Consider the following 20,574-nt stretch of genomic DNA (forward strand, 5'->3'; position numbering starts at 1 on the left):
GGCTCGCCACTCACGTTACACGGGTCCTCCGATGAGCCGCATCGCTCAGCGTTAACCGGCGCACGATCAAGCTCCTTCGACAGCTGGGGCGCTTCGGATTGCGTGAGGGTCATGTGTGCCACGTCCGCGTTCGCACTGGGGTTGCTTTCGCGAATACAACCTAGCGTGGTTTCGGAGCACGAACTATTCTGACTCTGCTCTGGTCGTTCGCTGTCGCCTTCGCAAGTCTCGCTCTCTACAGCGGACGCGCACTCCTCGTCGGTCTGCCCTGGCTGATCACAACTGGAGGGCTGCGCAGTTTCCCTGATCGGCACTTCGTTTTTCGGCGTGCCCTGCTCTACGACACAGCTGATTTCGGAAACCGAAATTTTCTCATCTCCGTCGCGCTCTCCACAAGCTTCTGCTTTCGACTCGAGAGACGGTTCAGTTACTACCAGTTCCCCACTCTCATTTGATGGAACTGTATCTCCTACAGCTACTTGGGTCGGCATGCAGTTCACCTCGCTTAACGGCGTCACTTCGGACTTCCCGCCGATTAAGCATGTGCTAACCGTCTCAGCTAGTGGCTCGACCAAGGTAACACGATGCTGTTCTGTTAGAGGCTCGGTCGGCTCGCTACTGCGGTCACCTTGCTCGGCCGCTTCCCCAAGCTGTTTCTCACACTCCGGTGCAAGTTCGATTTGCTCCGGAACTTCCGCACTGCCTAGCCATTCGCTTACAGCGGCTTTCAACTGATAGGCCAAATCAAAGTATGCGTCGTTACAATGTTTCTCGCTCTCATATCTCTTCCGAAGATCCTGAGGCGTTATCGAATATCGTATCAGCAATGACTCTTTTAGTTCATCGTAATTTTTCAAGCGGTCGCCAACCAATCGCTTGATTTCTTCAGACGCTTCAGCGGGGAGAAGAGCTACCAACTTGTTCTCCCAACTATCTCGCTCGAAACGTTTACTTCTGCAGACATTCTCGAAGTCTGCCAAATACTTTGCCATATTCTCGGCGATGAAGAACGGGGGTAGACCATCTCGCGGTATTGAACCGTTACACTGAGTGGCATTGCAAGCTTTAATCCTTTCCACGCTCATTCTATGTGCTGATATCTCCAGCTGCATCAGTTTCCTTACGCGGGCGTCCTCTTTCTCGAAACGTTCCCTACGTTCACGCATCTCTTTCTCGTGACGTTCTTCACGTTCACGCATCTCTTTCTCATGACGTTCTCTACGTTCACGAATCTCTTGACGTTCGTCAATGATCTCAAGGCATTCCAGAAGCTCGTCATCTTCAGCTTCCAACGCAAGAATAGCCTTTAACACTTCTGGTTTTCTGAGTTTGTCTGACAAATCCAGACCCAGCTCCTCCGCAAGCTCCAGCAATTTCGGTTTGCGCAACGACTTCAAATCCAAACCCATGGCTGTTCCGAGTGCTGCCTTCTCTACTGCACACTATTGCCTTGCTGCACTTAACCCAGCAACAACGACAACACAATTACCAGCTCTGTTCTCTACTTAACAAAAGCCTGGCAAAACCCAGTAGAAGAAAGTCCCGCACTCACCAAACCTCGCAGCCAAGAATCCAACGCAGTCGTTCCGCTGCAGGCAACCAGTCATCACACAGGGCTCGTTGCACTGCTCCCGCCTTTCCGCTGAGCTGCTTTGGTTCACGGGTCAGGCCTCGGACATTTCCGCTCTTCCCACCAGATGTTGCACCTCGGTCAGGCCTGGCTCGTTTCACCGACCACGGTCACTGCTTGGTCGTCCTCGTCTCTCCGCTGTTCACCAGTTGTTGGACGACGGTATCGCCTGGCTCGTCCCTCCAACCACGGTTACGGTTTGGTCGTCGTCGTCCCACCGACCACGATTACGGCTTGGTCGTCGTCATCCCACCGCTGTTCAACAATTGTTAAGTTTGGGTTTTGCGCGCCCCTTGGTAGCGCGCCCTGGCGGCTCCATCGACGGCGGACGGCATCAAAGGTGCCAGCAAAGACGAGGCGTCTTTTAACGAAACAACCTTTACTGCAACATCATGAAGAAACGGGCAGTGAAGCTGACCCGGAGGGATTACAGACACTCTCACACAGCTGGTGTCTAGCGTCGTCTCAACGGCGCGTCAAAGTAGTCTCTCTCTCAGCGGAGTCGGCCGCTGCTTTTTATAGTTTTTCCAGTTCACAGGGAAAGGGTAAACCTTCACAGGAAAGGGAGAGCCAAACATGTTGGTTCCCGACGAATGACTCAATCGCAGATGGTCCGACCTCATCTCCTCCACCTCCTGCAGACGGGCGAGGGCGGCGCCCTCTCTCACGAGCTCCAGGCTTGCCCGGCGTTTGCCCACACACACGCACGCACACACATTTGGCGCGTGGCAGGATCACGTTGAGACTTGTCGGCGGGAGGAAGCGTTGCGCGGCCGATGAACGGCGTCGAAATGGCCGATCCGCTCGCGGTTCTGCCTGTTGCTATGCGGTGGCCGCGTCAGCTGTTCCACTTCTCGGTGGAGAAACGTAACAGTGGGTACAAGAGGTAAGAAATTCTAAAGGTATCTAGAAAGAAGAACTGGACTCAAGGCTTACCTTCGGGACCGCAGTTTTGTGCTTAAGGCCAGAGGTTCATTCAGGGTTAGAGATAAATAAGTGGAAGCTACTACTTGGAGCTCAAGGCAAAACAACGAAGCAGCACAGTGAGACATGGGCTGGTTGTCCTTCCAGGTACGAAAGGCTCAAAGGAAAATATTATATGAAGATTGCCTCAGGAAATTGGACGACAATAGGTGGGCAGCTAATGTATTTAAATATTTATACCGACTATGCATTGACTCAAAGAAGAGAGCGAAAACGGACCAGAAAGCTACTAGTAAACATTTAGGATGGCAGGGCTGAGAAACAAAGAGCATGAAACGACTGCTAAAGAAGAGAGGGGTTAAAAATGGAATGATTGAAAAAAAAAGAAGCCGAACCTACAAACGTACAGATAAAGGGGCACTCAATTTAGGAAGGAAACCTTTTATGATGACTCAAGAGGCAGCGGCCTTTCTCTTTGAAGATAAATCAGGGTGTTTTAGAACCAGAAGCTACAAAATAAAGTTTCATGAGGAAGAGGACACATGTGCTATATGCAGTAGTTGCCCGGAAACAACTTAACATATCTCACTGTGTCATACATCAAGACATCGCAGAAGACGTAATCACCCTAGCCGAGGCCCTCTGGGTTGCAGATAAAGAAAGCGTGAGTGAATCGGTCGTAGAGGCTGGCAACAGACATTTTGAAGATTGGTGAAAAATAGCAGTCAAGGGCCACTTGGAAGCTAAATCGAAAATAAACACAGGTATTTAAAGATACCACTGTCTAAATATAAAAGCATTAAAGTTCAAGGGCTCTTTAAACTAAAATGCATAAAAAGAACGGTTGAGCATGGTGATGACTATCACATCTTCTCAAAGTTGGCGCAATGACATCAATGAATCCATCCATCCTCGTTTGCCACTGCGTTGTCAAGCGATAAGCTTCCATGCGAAAAACTCCAAGCGCACAGCCCTACCGATGACCAAAAGCAGAGTTTTGTGAATGTGAGGGAGTTTTTCAACTAATTCGGCAAAACACACTGCAAAGTATCCTTTTTCGAGCTACAACTGTGTCAGAACTCTGACCACAAATTATTCAAGTCTCATTAATCATCGCTATTGCCATCTCTTTAGACCCCTGTGAAGAAAGAAAATTAAGTTTTGTATGAAACACGTCTCATGATCATATGTAGGACGTAAATGCCATTTCGAAGTCTCTTTTTTGGCTTACTTTTGACTTCATGCAACGTAACCTCATCACGATCATCATCAGCAGAAAGATTCCCACTACAGGGCGTAGCCTCTGCCTACTGCTCCAGTCAACACGGTCTTGTGCTAACACCATACGCTTGGTCTCTGCAAACTAAAACACATCCGTTTATCGCTCTTTCGCCGCCATATGCTTGCTTTGCTTGCCTTAGTCTCCAGTTCGGTACTCTTGGCGACTCTAAGTTATCTTCTTTTTGAACTACATGCCCTGCCCTTGCCCATTTATTCTTCATAAATTCCACTAAAATATTATTCACTCAAGTTATTTCTCTGACCAACAATGAACTCTTCATTTCCCTGAATATTACACCTTCCGTTTTAGGTTCCATAGTTGTTTATGTAGTCCGCAACTGTAGTAGAACCCATTTCGTTTACCTGCACGTTTCAGCCCTATAGGTGAGTACAGGTAAGATGTAAGACTTCACTATCCTCTTAATAGATGCGGGTGCGCTGGTAGTCGTTTTTTGAAATTTCTCTCCAAATATGCTTTAGTTTATTCTTCTTCCAGTTATTTCCCTTTCATGGTCAGGATCTACAGCTTTTATATGCGCTTAGTAGCCTAGTAGAAATATTCGTCTACCATTTCCATTGCGTCGCTAGCTATTTTAAACTACTGTTCCTTGCCTAGGCTTTAGAATACTATTTGTCTTCTGCAAATCATTGTTAGGCTTATATTTTGGCTTTTTCTCTCTAGGGAATCATGCATTCTTTGCAATTCGTCCCCTTGTTGCACAGCAAAGCAACTTCATAAAAAAATTGCAGGATAAAGAGGTGTCCTCAGCCTATACAACGAACAGCTCCCATTTCAACTATCTGAATACTTCTTCTAAGCAAGCTGGGAACAGCGCTATGAAGATTGTTCCTCCTTGCCTTATTGAAAATTCCTTATAGTAAATTTATTACTTCCTTTAAGCACAACCATGTTTGCAGTGCAGCCACTATAGGTATCTTGCAGCACTTCGAGCTTTGGCTCATCTACACCCTGAATTCGCAAAAAGCTTCATGACTGCCGACGTTTCCCCTGAGTCATAGGTTTTATAGTAGAACAAAAAATGCTATGTACAGAGGGTTGTTATGTTCGCAACATTTTTCTTTCATCTGGTTGATAGCATAGAGATGATCGATTGGGGAGTATCCTTTCTGAAATCCTTTTTGATCTTTTCAATGACTAATGCCTAATATTTTTTTTATGTCGTTAGTGATGACCTTAGTAAATACCTTGAACGTATTCGATATAAACCTTATTTGTCTACCATTTTGACATAACTCGGGCCACTTTGTTAGATTAGATAACCTTAGGGTTCTTTCATAATTCTTGTACTGTCTGTATCAGAGGCATTGTGTATACAGTTGGCGAGGTATTCATGCACGACATACCCCTGTTCTTCAATAAATATGTATTTACCTGATCCTCCGAAGATGCTTGCCCTCTCTTCATAACTCCTAAACTTTCCTAACTACGTGCTTCGTCCTGGCGAAACATCTGATCTACACTTGCCAATCTCATTATTTTCGTTACTACTTTGGCTATTGTACAGGTCAGCATAGATCTCCTAGGTCAGGCTACGTTACCTTTCTTGGTTGTTTTGGGAAGTTTTGTGTCACAAGGCGACTCAGGCTACGAGAGACGCCGTAGAGGAGGACTCCGGAAATTTCGTCTACCTGGGGTACTTTAAAGTTGCGCTGACATCGCACAGCAGACGGGCGCGTTGCTTTTCGCCTCCATCGAAAAGCGGCCGCGGAGGCCGGGATTTGATCCCGCATCCTTGGAAATAGTAGTCGAGCGCCATAACCACTGCGCCACCTGGCGGGTACTACTGTGCCTATATTGCTCGTAATAGTGATGATATTGCCCATCTCATCTCTTTCGAATATACCTGATTTTTGCCTCTGCGCAATGTCCTTTTCGCCGCTTCAAGGCTTACACTGTTCTTTAGAGCTCTTTTCTGCATGTTACACATCCACATGTAGGGCACGTTGCACCTATTTAGTATTTTCGATTGCTCTTTCAGTTCTGTCCCCTATGCTGCATTACGTATCTTGGCCTTCATTAACCAAATATTTTCTGACAATATAATTAACCTCAATGCTCTTTAACTATCATATTGGCTAATTCTGTCGAGTACTCAGAAATGATAAAACTGACATTCTGAATGTTTCTACAATAGGGAGGTCTTCCTCGGTTAAAGGTATTTTCTGCAGCGAGACCACGAATTCCTTCCCCTTCGCTCTCACTGGTAATTCATTATGGACTCCTTCCTTGCCAATCAGTTTTTATTCCTCATCAAATCTAGACAAATTCGAGTCGTTACCATCCTATGCTCACTGCACCACTCATTTACAATTACCCCTAAATCTCGCATAATGACAGGTTTTCATTTTAGCCTCTTTTGAAGGTCTTTTCAATATCCGCTTCCGGTTATTTCGTTTGCTAAATTAGATATTCATGATTCCTAAGTTATTGCGTTTTGCTAACTCAAGTAATAAATTCCCCTTGTATTCCTGGGACCCATGCCATATTTACTCAATGCCTGTTCTCGAACTTGCTTTTGCCCACTATGGCATTTAAGTACATATCAGTGTAGTATACTGCAATTTATTTTTCGTTGGCAATTCTACATCTTCGTACTAGCTTCAACTGTCTGGTCATCATGACTTCATGTAATCGTGTAGGCCTGAACAGCGTTCAGAAATTTCGCCATATTGAAATTTTCGCTCACCAATGGCATGGAGAGGGAGGGCTTGCAATTATTTGCTTTTGCCCACTATGGCATTTAAGTACATATCAGTGTAGTATACTGCAATTTATTTTCCGTTGGCAATTCTACATCTTCGTACTAGCTTCAACTGTCTGGTCATCATGACTTCATGTAATCGTATAGGCCTGAACAGCGTTCAGAAATTTCGCCATATTTAAATTTTCGCTCACCAATGGCATGGAGAGGGAGGGTTTGCAATTATTTGCTACTAACGTAAAAACATCATAATAATCCACCTCGGCATGCCATATTCTAATCCAGAAAACATGCAATAAGAAAACACAAATATGCAATATGAAAGTACAACTGGCTTTGAATTCAAGATATCTTTAAATTAGGTGAGCTTCTTATAGCCCTTTTTGAGAAAGTAACAAATAGCACTTTTGCTGGAAGTGCGGTAATGATTTCGTATCCATTCACGTCCTCAATATTTTTAATATGGAAAACTGTTCACAATAATGCAACTATAATTCCTCTTAATTTCACGCCGTGGTCTACAACAATTTTCTCGCAATAAAATAAAACGTTGCAAATAAACTGAAAGTTTGCAGTGGGTTAAATACTTACATTGCATTGCTTTGTAGGAGACAGTATGGTGAGTGTGACGGTTACCAGTCACGCCTGTAGTCAACGTAGTAACGAATGCAGATCTGTGTGCAACCAGTGAAATAATAACTATAACAGCTCCTATTTAAAAGAAACCGGCGGAAAGGTAATCAGAAACGAGAACAGTGGCAGCTCTTCGGCACTTACAGACGTCTAGGTTCGTAGCGAGTTTGGACGTAAATAATGTATTGAAATCTGTATCCACCATTATATCGCAACTTCAACATTGCCTGGCAGAGAGTTCCAGGGACGTTGGCGACTGCCGTGGTCTGCTGCTTTACCCACAGCATCTCCTCAATGGATGTAAACTGAAAATAACGGTAGGTAAGGCAATTCAGTGCATAACGTTGTGTAAGCAGGAACATTCTCAACTACACAGCAGTGGTAACGTTTACTTTAGATAGGCAAAAAAGACAGGACGTCGGCTAAGAGGTAATACTTATACGATGTAGCACCAGTAGCACAGAAACTACAGCTACAGATGTGGCCCATTTACAGAAAGGATACCAAACATCAAAGTTTAGATGACTGAAAAAGAGGAAATTAGGCACATCTCGATATCGAGAAATTGCAGGCATACAATGTCATACATACTGTTTGTAATTATAAAAGGTGATAGGACCTGTAATATTTAAAATAACTTGGATGTAATAACAAGGAAATCAACTTGTCTACCCTTGAATGCCGAGATGGACAGCTTCCCGATAGGTCATGATGGCATGTTGATACAGCTTTTTGAAAGGGGATTGTTACGCCTCTATCAGGTGGTTTAGCAGGTTATGCACTAAGTCTAAAATTTGTGATCAATGATAAGCATGAAAACACAGAGGTACCGTTGAGAACATTAGCGGTATCGCAAGTAGCCGAATTCATAAGGCGTACATAAAATCGCAAGGGATCACTTTGATATTCTTATGCCAGTCACCGTTGAGTAGGTGTCAAACACAAAAACCACTATATCGTAACAGATCAAGTTCTTTAGTGTACTCGTGAATGCCTTCACAGGAGATGCATTATCGATGGCATGCACCCAAAACTTACCTTTACACAGAATGCAATAGCAGAATCAAGAGGAGGAAATGCATGGAGGTTAACCGTAAGAAGAAACTGGTACGGTACCCAGCAGTGGAAGAAGGACGTGAGTGGATATAAATGTGAAGGATGAAAGGAGGTTACAGGAATGTGAAGTTAGTATAGTATAGTCACTAAATCAGTAAAGCCAGTATAGTAAGTAAACCACCTTCTATCGTGCAGGGCCCTAGTTCTAAAGAAGAGGATAAGAGCCTAGGATTCCGTCAACGCCTAGGACCGCCGCGGCCAGTAGCCTATAACCTTCATTTTTGTCAGCTTACATGCATCAAGACGCTTGAACGCACGACAGCGAGGCTATTATTTGTTTGTAACAGGTATGGCTAATTAATAACACTGCATGTACAACACTGTGTGTGCGACGAGAATATAGCCTACATTCTTTGTGAGTGCCCCGCATACAGTGCAAAAAGACAGAATGTAATAAAATGCTAGCGAACGTGTTATACCTGATAAGATATGGATGAGTCAAATATAGCACAAACGTTCGTTCAATGCATTGTGCGCGCTTCATTTTTTCCAGCGATCAAGAAATCGTTAAGCAGCCGCGTAATATATGTAATAAAGAGTCTTGCACGCAACACGGCAGAAATTAATTTGCTGACCTCCATATCCTCTATCTGACAAGATATCATCATAACTATGTATTACAATTAAGATTGTGTTTTGCTTATCTTCATGCTACACTTGCTTGTCTTGAGTGCACATCTGCGGCTGCAAACGTATTTGACAATGTTTTCGCTACTGTGTCCCTTTCGCGCTTCTGTAGAATTTTTCGGTGTTAAGCAAGACAAAAGAACCCAATCGCGCAAATGAAACGTCTTCGGTTAAAATGACATGATTCAGATATTCTACTCACATCACTTGCACGCTGATGGTCAAGGTGCAGTATGTCATCTTCGTACCGGATGCCCACCCCTATACCCGCTGTAGCTAACATAATGATAATAAAAAAGAGGGCCATGAGTTTATTTATATCTTTAAAAGTTAACTGGGCAAAATGGAACTAGAAGGTACTGTGACAATGCTAACTGTATACTTTTGCAGTAGTTCCGGCGGCGCGTAGAATTCCGGCGATTAAATAGTAATTCATGGTTATGCAAAATGTGGGATGCTTCCTCTTGTCTTTTTACAGCCATTATTCTAGTAATTTATTCAAATCCAGCCAATAACGAACGTGGCATGAATACGTTGGTGACAAATGTTAATGCAGCAGATTATTTTATTACGCCTAGTGAGCTGAAATCTGGATCATTTACAAGTTTTCGAGCTCGTAATATTTGCTCACAAGACGCGGAAAAACTGAAAACATCGTTTGCGCCATAAAACAGAAAGAGATCTAGCAATGTTTTGTGAAAGCCTCTGCTGGTTTCCTGGATTGGATGCTGAACATTTGATTCCCTCAAATGATTCGTGGATGATTTTTGCATGTTACATGTGTGAAGCGATACTTCAAGTAAAACAATACTCCCGTCAACTCCAGATTTCGCTATATTTTAATAAAAAGCCAAAGTGAATTTTTTATGTAAAAGTCGAATTTAGATATATGTTTCAAGCGCTGGTTAAGTTTTTTCTAATACTGAAACCGTCTTTCGACTTTTAGTTTAACCAATTATCTTGGCACCAGCACCAGCACAGTTAAACCAGTTTAGCGCAGTTAAAAGTCACCTGTACTTACCTCCAGTTTTTCGTTCGCCAAAGTAACCTATTAGCAAAACGTTTTTAGGTACTATTTAAATATAGTCTTGAGAGAAAAAGTGCCAGCGCTATAGTTGTAGATCTCAAAAAAATGGCTAGTTACTTTCTCTACTACGCTATGACTAAAGCTGCATTACATCCAGGTCATCAAAAATGTTTTCATGTGACCAGGGGCCCTATTCTGGACGCACAAGGCTGCCGTTCGGCGCCTTTTTTTTTCTCTGATTGGTTCTCAGAACAGTCACGTGTTTCATATTTGAGGTGCGAAATTTCGGTGTGTTGAAATGGCTTTTTGCGGTGACGTATAAAGGACGTGAGCGTGAAAAAGCATTTTTAGCATCGGTATTCATGATGCATGGAGAGTATATACAAGTCACTGTGGAGGGAAAACAGAGGTATATATGATATAAAGGGAAGCACTTACGCTTGCATAACGAATGGGCTGAAATGAACCACCTAGTGTCAAGAGCCGACTCCTGAAATCTGATTGGCTGACGTTGTGCGGCGGGAAATACGTCATGCATAAACATTTAATAATAACGTCAAAATGACGTTTCATTACATAAAGGATGTTCTGCCGTTGCTGTAAATTGCCTACGTTGGGCACCGCATTTTTAACAACTTGAGGCGGCCGATAAATAAACGTGGCAAATTCGACGTGCAGTGTTGGCGGCTGTTAGCTCGCCGCAGTTTGGTACAGACTTTGGTGGATGGTGAAGTAAGCTGACACATCTTGTTGTAGTTCCAAAAGCACTGAAGCCACGTTATAAGGGACCTTGTCAGCTTCGTCATCTTTTAGAGGAATAATAATGAAGACGCAGATTTACAGCCGCACGAGGGTCGTACCTACCCTCCCGTTCCAAATGCTTTGCTCTCATAGAGAAACCATCAATCCGTGCCGTCGTTGCCAAGCACAGCAATGCGGCCCGCTAACTCAGGCTTTTGATCTGCGTGAGACGAGTTATTTTAGAGAGCAACAGAAGGGGAAGTTGGGCGAGTTGTATGTTGTTCATCATGGTTTCGTAGGCGCTCTTTAACACAGACACAAAAAAAAAGATAAATAAAGGCACCAGTTCTGTGCTTTCTTCTCTTTGTGTCTGTGTTAAGCAGTGTCCACCAAACCATCGTGAACTTCAGAGCGCACCGCGATGCTTTCTAATTTTCTGTCTCATCGGTTCGTGAGTACAACCTGAGGGGTCATATGTTTCGATGGTTGTGCAGGAACTTCGCGCGGCAGGCAGCGGGGGATCACCAGAGACCTTTTTAAACGTCGGCCCTAAACACTGCCTTTTTTGCTGTGCACTATGCACTCACGCAATGTTAATGAATTGAACAGCCTTTCCACGATGGGCAAAGCAAGCAAAAACACTCACAGCTTCTATTTTATTAAAGGCTTGTATGTTTCATGTACATGGCACATGTTTGCTTGCCATATGTGATGTGTTTCATCTATAAAGTTTTCTTTTAATATGCATGCAGGCTCACCATTTCCTTTTTTTTTAGGAAAAAATAGGTTGAGTGACATTGTGTGTTGGTTCCTTTTTAATATAGCCTGAAAATGATCTCCCTTTATTGATTTGCATTTTACCGGTTCGACCGTAAGGAATGCGCTCTCAGAACCGCCCTAGCTTTATACCATGATTTCCTCAGCCATTTTTCGCTTCTTTTTCTTATTGTCGGTTTATCACCCTCTGCACGTGTACAGTAAGCTGATAATCACCTAATTAACCTTCCTGCTATTCTGTTCTTTTGTATCGTTCTCTTTCTCGGGCATCTTTAGCGTTTCGCAAGAGCTTATCGCACCCCAGCGCATGGAAATTTAACAGATTTGGTATGAGCCGAGCGTATGCCTCCTACTTTCTTGTGTGTGTGGAACACTCTCTTTTTCCCGCTGATCTGCTTTCCGCGCTCTACACAACTCAAGCCGACAGAATATTGTGACGATGAAATAGCAAAGGGGTGTTTACAGTGATATGGCAGTGGGATAAGGTGAAGCCTACTAGACCCCAGGCACCAACGCTTTCTCTTCTTCTCCCAGACCATCACAATCCTTCATCGTCGTCAGTGGCGTGACATTTCCCCCCTACTCAGTCTAAGCCCTCTGGGCGTGTTCGTGAGTCGTGCGAGGCTGACAAGGCTTCAAGCGGGCAACATGACTTAGTTCGGTTTTGGTAGACCGACCACCCTATGCTGTCAGGCGGGCTATTGCATAAGTTAAGTCACTGATGCGTTTGACAAACACATATGGTCCGTCATAGTGGGCCAAGAGTTTTTGATGTAAGCCACGGCGCCGAATTGGACGCCACAGGTAGACTAAATCACCTACAGAGTACGCGACCCGCCGGTGACTAGCATCGTATCGCACTTTAGAACGTTCTTGTGAAGCACCAGACCGTAATCGGGCGATTCTCCGAGCTCCTTCGGCGAGACAGAGGGTCTTAGCCAGGCAGGGGTCTTCACGGCTTGTGAATGACAAGATAGTATCCAGGGGGTAGCGTGGCTTTCTGGCATAGAGCAGGAAAAATGGACTGTACCCAGTCGTCTCATGCGTGGCGGTAATAAACGCATACGTGATGAAGGGTAGTATGGTGTCCCAGTTCTTATGACCTGCGTCCACATATATGGCTAGCATGTTGATAAGCGTTCTGTTGATGCGCTCAGTCAAGACATTTGTCTGGGGATGGTATGGCGCCGAGTGTCGGAAAGTTACGGAACATAAACTCATGAGTTCTTCAATAACATCAGCAGTGAATTGTCGGCCCCGATCAGTGATGACAATTCGTGGTGGCCCGTGTCGTAAGATGACGGAGGGCAGCAAGAAAAGCGACACCTGATGCGCCGTAGCAGATGTAAGAGTGGCGCTTTCCCAGTAACGTGTGAGATAGTCCACGCAGATTACAATCCAGCGATTTCCATCCACGGACTTCGGAAACGGACCTACGAGGTCAATGCCTGCTTGATCAAACGGAGCTGTCGGGGTCTTCACAGGGTGCAGCATGCCAGATGGAGTTGCAGTTAGACGTTTGTGGCGTTGACATTGCTTGCAACTGGCAACGTATTGTTCAATCGTCGAGTGCATTCTGGGCCAGTAAAATCTTTCTTGAGCACGGTGGAGTGTTCGAACCGATCCCAAATGCCCAGAAGTTGGATCATCATGCATGACACGCAGTACGTCCATGCACAGCGTCTTGGGAACTACAAGTAGGCGTCGCTAGCCGACAGGCTAATAACTCTTTTACCATAGGAGGCCATAACGCACGCAAAAACGGCTTGTAGGTACGCTGGCTTGGGCGGCGGTAAAGAGAGGCTGCAGACTGCTATCATTGTGCTGTTCCGTTTTGAAAACATTCGTGTCGGGGAACGCTGGCTCGAGGGTCGATATATAATTGTCGAAATCGTCACTGTCGTGGCCATTTGCATCCTAGAAAGACAATCTGCGTCTGCATGACGCCTCCCGCTTTTGTACACCACGGCAAAGTCATATTCCTGTAACCGGAGGGCCTAACGTGCGAGACGATCACATGGGTCTCTAAGGTGCCGCAGCCAACAGAGTCAATGATGGTCAGTTACGATAGTAAACTACCGTCCGTACAAATATGAACGGAAACGCTGCACAGCGAAAATTACAGCCAGGCATTAATGTTCAGTGACTGTGTAGTTTCGCTCCGGCTTGCTCAGGGTACGACTTGCGTACGCGATAACATGCTCTCGTTCATTGTGCCGTTGGACAAGGACTGCCCCGAGACCGATTCCACTAGCGTCCGTGTGAACATCTGTCACTGCAGCAGGATCGAAGTGACGTAGGATGGGTTTCGATATTAAGAGAAACTTCAGTTGACTAAATGACGCGTCGCAGTTTGGTGTCCAGTCATAAGTGGAGTTTTTGTTGAGAAGGCACGTCAATGGGTTAGCAACGCCAGCAAAGCGATGTGTAAAGCGTCTAAAATACGAACACAACCCTAGAAAACTGCGCAACTCCTTCACTCTCTGCGGGGGTTTAAAACACTCAACAGCGGCAGTTTTCTGGGGACCCGGCATTACACCATCACCATTGACAAGGTGTTTTAGCACCAGCGCTTGGCGTTCTCCAAAGCGGCACTTCTTCCAGTTTAGAATTAGGGCGGCGTTGTGCAGACAATTCAAGGCGCGTACTAGACGGTCATTGTGTTCTTGGAAGGATTTCCCAAATATGACGACATCGTCCAGATAGCAAAGACAAATGTCCCATTTTAAGCCGCGCAAAACTCTGTCCATAAAGCGTTCAAATGTGGCTGGTACATTACACAGCCCGAATGGCATAACATTAAACACATAAAGGCCATCTGGCGTTAGGAAGGCTGTTTTTTTCTTATCCGCAGAGTCCATTGGAATTTGCCAATAGCCAGATCTGAGATCAAGACAAGAAAAATAGGACGCACCAGAGAGGCAGTCGAGGGCATCGTCTATGCGAGTAAGAGGATAGACGTCATTTTTTTAAACAGAATTTAGACGCCGATAATCGACGCAGAATCGCCATGAACCGTCTTTCTTGCGTACAAGAATAACAGGGGCAGCCCAGGGGCTAGATGACTCATCTATCACCTTCTTCCGTAGCACGTCCTCCACTTGCTCATGAATGACTTTGCGCTCAGATGGGGACACGCGACATGGCTTTTGACGAATGGGACGAGCCCAACCAGTGTCGATAGTATGATGGGTCCGATGTCCAGGGCGAGAGGTCGGTCTATCTGTTTGAGAAAAGTCAAACATAGGCGAAAAGGGTAGAAAAATATCCACAAGAGTACGGCGTTGAGGTGAGCTGAGATCGGCGCTCATCATGCGGAAGATCAAAGTTTCATAAGCAGGCAGGGGTACGGTGGAACACGTAGCATCTGTGACCAAAGCAACGATGTGGGGCGCATCGGGTCCACAGGAGGCAAGCTTCAATCCCGTTGGTAAATCTGCGGGCTCGGACGATGGATTGATTGTCCATAACGAGGCACTACCGTGATGCACGGAGATCATACAGTGAGGGATAATAACATTTTTTTCAGACATGCTGAGTGAACAGGGTGCACCACGGCCTGAAGTGAAACCTGGTCAAGAAGTGGAGCGGACACGGGGACGAACATGGCAGACAAAGGTGGAACTACTGTGTCTTCGGTGATACTAAAAACTGTTTCTTCATTGCGGCCACTTTCAAAAAGAGTCGGCAGATGCGAGCCGTCAAAATGAACCTCTTGACTTCAGCAGTCCACGGTAGCGCCACAAAACTTCAAGAAGTCCATTCTTAAAATGATGTCATGCGTAGAGTGGGGTAAGACTACGAATTCGGCTTGAGAAATTGCACCACCCACAGACACTTGCGCACTACATACACGCAGTGGCCGCAACGCCTCTCCACTCACACCACAAAACGTTGAAGCACGGTCATATTCAAACATTACTTTGTGTCCCAACAAGTGCCGAAACTGATTACTCATCACAGACACAGTCGCACCCGTATCCACCAAAGCTAATGTACACACACCATCAATGAACACACGAATTTTGTTTTTGAGCATTATGGTTGGAGGGATGTTGGCACACAGCACATTTCCAGCGGCCTCACCCCCATTGGTCGCGCTGGTTAGTTTTCCTGCTGAGGATGCTGAGGCGACATGGAGTGCAGTCGCGGTGATGGAGAACGACGCGCACGGAAGGCGGGTAGTGGAGTAACACTTCTATCAGATGCAGGGGAGTGGTCGCGGAGATTCTGGTTATGGATGTTGCGGTAATATCCATGCTGAGTATTTGAATGTTGAAAAACGGGACTGTATTGCCGATTGTTGGGTACTGTTGGAAGCGCCGGACGGTTATAGCGAGGTGGGAAACTACTGCGGCAGTATCTGACGCACATGTCATACGTACGTCACAATTTGAACAAAATGGCGAATTGTCGAAAATAGGGCCCCATCTCTTATTTGAAAAGATTCAACAAGTGCGTACAACCAGCTTTATCGCAGAGAGCACGGCCCACAGAAGCGAATTGTTTATCTAGGAAGCGTCTCGTGATTTCTAAAGTGACGTCTCAGTCACTAGAAAGTTTATAGGTCCTAGAACCGGTTTCGGTTGGTAAAAATGTCACTACGTAAACGCTTCTTTTACGGAAACAACAACAGCTTCCTACATTTAGAGAATATCTACAGTATTTGGTGGAATTATTTTTTCTCTCAAGCCAATAAATAAAAAATCTGCTATTGGTTTAATACTTAACTTTAGTGACTCTCAACAGCTCAGAATTCGTTTCACTGTGTTTGGGCTAACTGTATCTTTTAAAGATATTGTTAAGAGAAGTCGACGACGAAGTCTTTCCTTCTCTTCCATCGCTAAAGGGATAATTAGATGACGACGAAGTGGGACTGGTTACGCCTTGCTGCTTGCTGATATGCCAGTTGAGACTGTTGCTAACATACTGTAAATACACTGAGCTTCCACGTAAGATCTTGGTGAAGGTGCGGCCATTGATCCCGGCGCCAGCCTCCACATGAACGTCTACAGCGGCCGCCTGATCTTCTGCCCAATGTTGCCCAAAAATACCGTCCACGCACCAACGGGAGCCTTGTGAACGGTTATCCTCACCGACCCACACGATCCTGCCTGTTTTACTGGTACGGACACTGCGAACGTGGTCGCATGAATACGCAATTACGAACATGTAGGCGCATATAATCGCTGGCACCCACCTTCATTCTAGCCAATGTTATTTTTTACCGCGATGGCATTGCGCGAGCCTGCCACTAGACTCATGAAGACCTGTTGACCCCTTGGGATATTTCGCAAAGGGAACCCTCGAGACCTGTGTCAAGACACTACCGAATATAACGTAGTCTACATTCACTACGTACTCGCCCTTTGCTACAAATTGGATCACAGAATGTCCGAGTCCGGCAAAGTTGTTCATGTCTTAAAAGGCATCGCAGACGATGCATTCAGTCTGCTTGAGTACAAAGACTGCAACACATTTGAAACCGTCATCGAGGAAAGCCGTAGTTTTGAACATGCCAAAAACCGCGGCATAGCACTGTGATTAGACCACCTTCCTAATACAACTCCGACATCCTCGTGTCAAGTTTTGCCACCATAGCACGAGCCAACGTCGACTTAGTATCCGACCCGTATGGTACATCATGAACTCGAGGCCATCTTACCCGCGACCTTGCCACCACATTGTGCCGATGGCCACCACACGGACGTTCCAATATCAGGCCGTTTTCCCTCAAGAGCTCCCCACCTTGGGACTCAACTCCCTTGTACCATCAGCCCACCCACTGCCGCCGACGTTCGCGGAGTTTATCCTGGTCGACCTGCTTATGACACTGACGTTCGCATAGTTTATCTTGGCCGACATGTTTATGAAAGCGACGTTCGCACTGTATATCATGGCCAACCTGCCTATGTTGCACCGCGACGACGTAATCCAGACGAATGTCGCTCATCCCACAACCGGCCTGTTTAATTTACGTTGCTCCTGCGTAGGCTATATCGCCCGTCATGGCCGAAAACTGGGTGTATATATATATGAAGGAAAAAAGCCAACAGTCGGTGAGGCCAAGGAAAGCGTTGGGGATGGTACTTTGTCTTTCTCTCTTTTTTTAATGTTTACTTGGATAATCACAGAAATTAGTAATGTAATCTGTTTAGGGGAAAGATAATTAAACACAAAGTAGAAGAAAAAAGCAGGGGGGACCGCGGCCGATGTAGCTCAGTTGGAAGAGCACCGGACGCGATATTCAGAGGTCGTGGGTTCGGTTCCCACCATCGGCACGTTGTTTTTTCTTCTACTTTGTATTTAATTATATTTCCCCTAAACAGATTACATTACTAATTTCTGTGATTATCCAAATAAACCTTAAAAAAAAGACATAAAGTACCATCCCCAACGATTTCCTTGGCCTCGCCGACTGTTGGCTTCTTTCCTTCATGTATTATAACGAGCACCCTCATTTCCCCTTAATATATATATATATATATATATATATATATATATATATATATATATATATATATACACATAAAATTAGGTTTTCACATAAGCATATCCTTTTTTGCGTCTGTTCAAGCATGAGAGGTTTATAGGCATAACCTTGATGTCCTAAGGCACAAGCGAGTTTGACACCTTTGTAGCTACCGGCTATCATGTTTTCGTTTATGCAGGGAAAGGCCAAAGAACGTTCAAAGGAAGGGTGTTAAAAATGTTCCCCACGGCCCGAAAAATTCCTTAAGATGTGTTGTGGCCTAGTTGGTGCAATCCTTCAGACATCTTATAGTTGCGCGAAAGAAGACACATGACCGGGTACAGGACGCAACCAAAAATCGAGCAAGAAGATCGTAGCATCCATTTGCCGTGACAAAGATGGTCTTGGCTTGGCGGACTACTGAACTCATTACTGTAGTATTAGCTTAGGGTAGTATGCCGGCTCCACGACAAGCTAGAAGAGGAAACTAAGACAGAGAGCTCCGAAAACTGTCCGAAGGGACCATTATTTTTGCAGAAAAAGTGACTGCGCAAACGTCCAACGTTGCGACTGCCCTAAGTGAAGACACCATTTTTAATATTTTGACCTTGCCATCTATTCACCTTACCTGGTCGTTTCTAACATCCAACCCAGGTAGACGTTAAGCTCGCGATTCCAATCATATTCATCTTACTGATTCCACGAAAGCCTACATAGATGCAACACGAACTAACGTCGGGGTGGCTGCCTACTGAATTGAGAGCTGCTGCGAGGTAGTTACGCCTACTCTCGAATATTACACAGATTATCCTCCTAAAGTGATTCTCGCGACCTTACCAATGGCCGCCATTATTCAAGACCCCTCACAATTATCCCCTAAGCTATCTGGATATACCATATATACTGTTCAATACAGGCTATAAGCGGCATTCATACGGGTCGCCTTCCCGAAGAATTGCAAGATAATTAACGCAGCGCTCTCACCAAACTGTCTCTCGACCCTGCCACACTGAGGCGGATTCCAGATCTCGCTGTAATCCCAGTCAATGACATACCGCATCGCCTCACCCGCGAACTTCAGCACCGGGAACCTGGATTTCCCTGGCCTTATCAACCCACGTGGGATGCTACTCTTCACAACAAGAAAAAATTACGCTCATTATTACAACAATAAGGAAACCCTTCGAATACTTACTCATAGAGAGAAATCTATCGCTACCATTCAAATACGTATTTTTCGAAGCATCAACTAAAAACACTCCTTACTCCTGTCCGATCGTTTCAAGACCTCATCAGACAATCTGGCGCATGCGCGAATTTATCTGAGCGCTATCAAAGCTTAAAGTACTGCATATTTTCCTCCATTGCTGCTAATCAATCACCCCACTTTGCACACCCTCCTCCCTCCACGTGGCGGGCTTGGTAAGATTCTGACGAGCTGCAAGACCAATTGGCCTTAGTGATTCTTGACTCAAAAGAAAAGTATACAACAGCTGCGTCTTACCTGTACTCACCTATGGGGCTGAAACGTGGAGGCTAACCAAGAAGGTTCTACTTAATTTGAGGACAACGCAGAGGGCTATGGAACGAAATATGGTAGGTGTAACATTAAGAGATAGGAAGCGTGCAGAGTGGTTGAGAGTAATAACTCAAGTTACTAGTATTCCAGTGGAAATCAAGAAGCAATCGGCATGGCCAGGACATGTAGTGCAAAGAGAAGATAACCGATGGTCGCTTAGGTTAATGAACTGGATTCAGACTAGAGTCGAGCTCAACAGGGTCTTCTTTCCCCTCTGATTTTGCCAAGCCCGTTTCCTTGGCAGTGGTTTAACTAGATAGTAGATAGGGACAGCGGGAACCTTATTATTCCATCCGTGTCCGTCACTAATTAGTCGTCGAGGCATTTGGCTAGTAACTAAAATGTCCCTGAATTGGTCAGAGTAAGGTAACCCCCCGAGAATGTGCCTAAAGAAATAGGGTTTACATGGCCAAGTGGTCGAATTAGAGCTTCGCCATAATTGGTCATTGAGCCCACTTCACAGCACTGCATGCCCCCGCTAGCGTGTGCCGCAGTGCAGGAAAGAAAAAAAGTGTTTTCATCGATGTACAGACCAAGAGTGGTAAGTCTGGGGGCAACAGGTAAAAAGTTAAGCAACGCGCCGGAAAAGCCGGTAAAATAAGAAACATTAGAGGGGACTTAAAGAACGAAAGCAAGTAATGATAACTGAGCACAAACGCGAAACGCTAAGGTTAAAATGGCTGACCGAGCAGCAAAATAAAAAACATCGCTAAACAACTAAGCTGCGGAATCTGCTGGTCACAATAGTGCTGCCCAGCAGTGCCTTAGTAGAGAGCCAACCAAGGTAAGCTCTCATAAGGCCCAGCGCTTGACTGGCAGCTATGGATGATGTTGCACAGCATGGAGCGGGCTCCGAATGCCATTCCCCAAACGGAGATACTCTTCCCGTTCTCTTCAAGCATTCGTACTTTTGCCTTTTATGTTCGCACATGCTCTTCAGGATTGCTACATTCGTATCCCATGCCACAGCAAAGTCTACATTGAGGACCTCATCGCCATCCTGGACAATCATGTCCGCCTTACCTGGGCACAGTGGGTGCAGGA

General features: G+C 45.3%; 1 protein-coding gene across 3 annotated transcripts in view; it reads right to left on the reverse strand.

Moving 5' to 3' along the window:
- LOC146174116 (uncharacterized) overlaps positions 1-9,354 on the reverse strand; it is a 28,906-nt gene extending 19,552 nt beyond the window's left edge. Inside the window, exons 1-3 of one of the 3 annotated variants that reach the window (XM_084583415.1) lie at positions 9,137-9,351; positions 7,336-7,496; positions 7,150-7,232 (exon numbers count right to left, since the gene is read on the reverse strand). In XM_084583415.1, coding sequence (XP_084439541.1) covers positions 7,150-7,232; positions 7,336-7,496; positions 9,137-9,241 — 349 coding nt within the window. In that variant the 5' untranslated portion in view covers positions 9,242-9,351. Of the gene's footprint in view, positions 1-7,149; positions 7,233-7,335; positions 7,497-9,136 lie in introns of all 3 variants that reach the window. The other 2 variants (XM_084583414.1, XM_084583413.1) reach the window with 2 other exon arrangements.
- Positions 9,355-20,574: the final 11,220 nt, after the last annotated feature.

This window comes from Amblyomma maculatum, chromosome 11 (genome assembly GCF_055883805.1).
Source record: "Amblyomma maculatum isolate TAMU_Amacu chromosome 11, ASM5588380v1, whole genome shotgun sequence".
Classification (NCBI taxonomy): Eukaryota; Metazoa; Arthropoda; class Arachnida; order Ixodida; family Ixodidae; genus Amblyomma; species Amblyomma maculatum.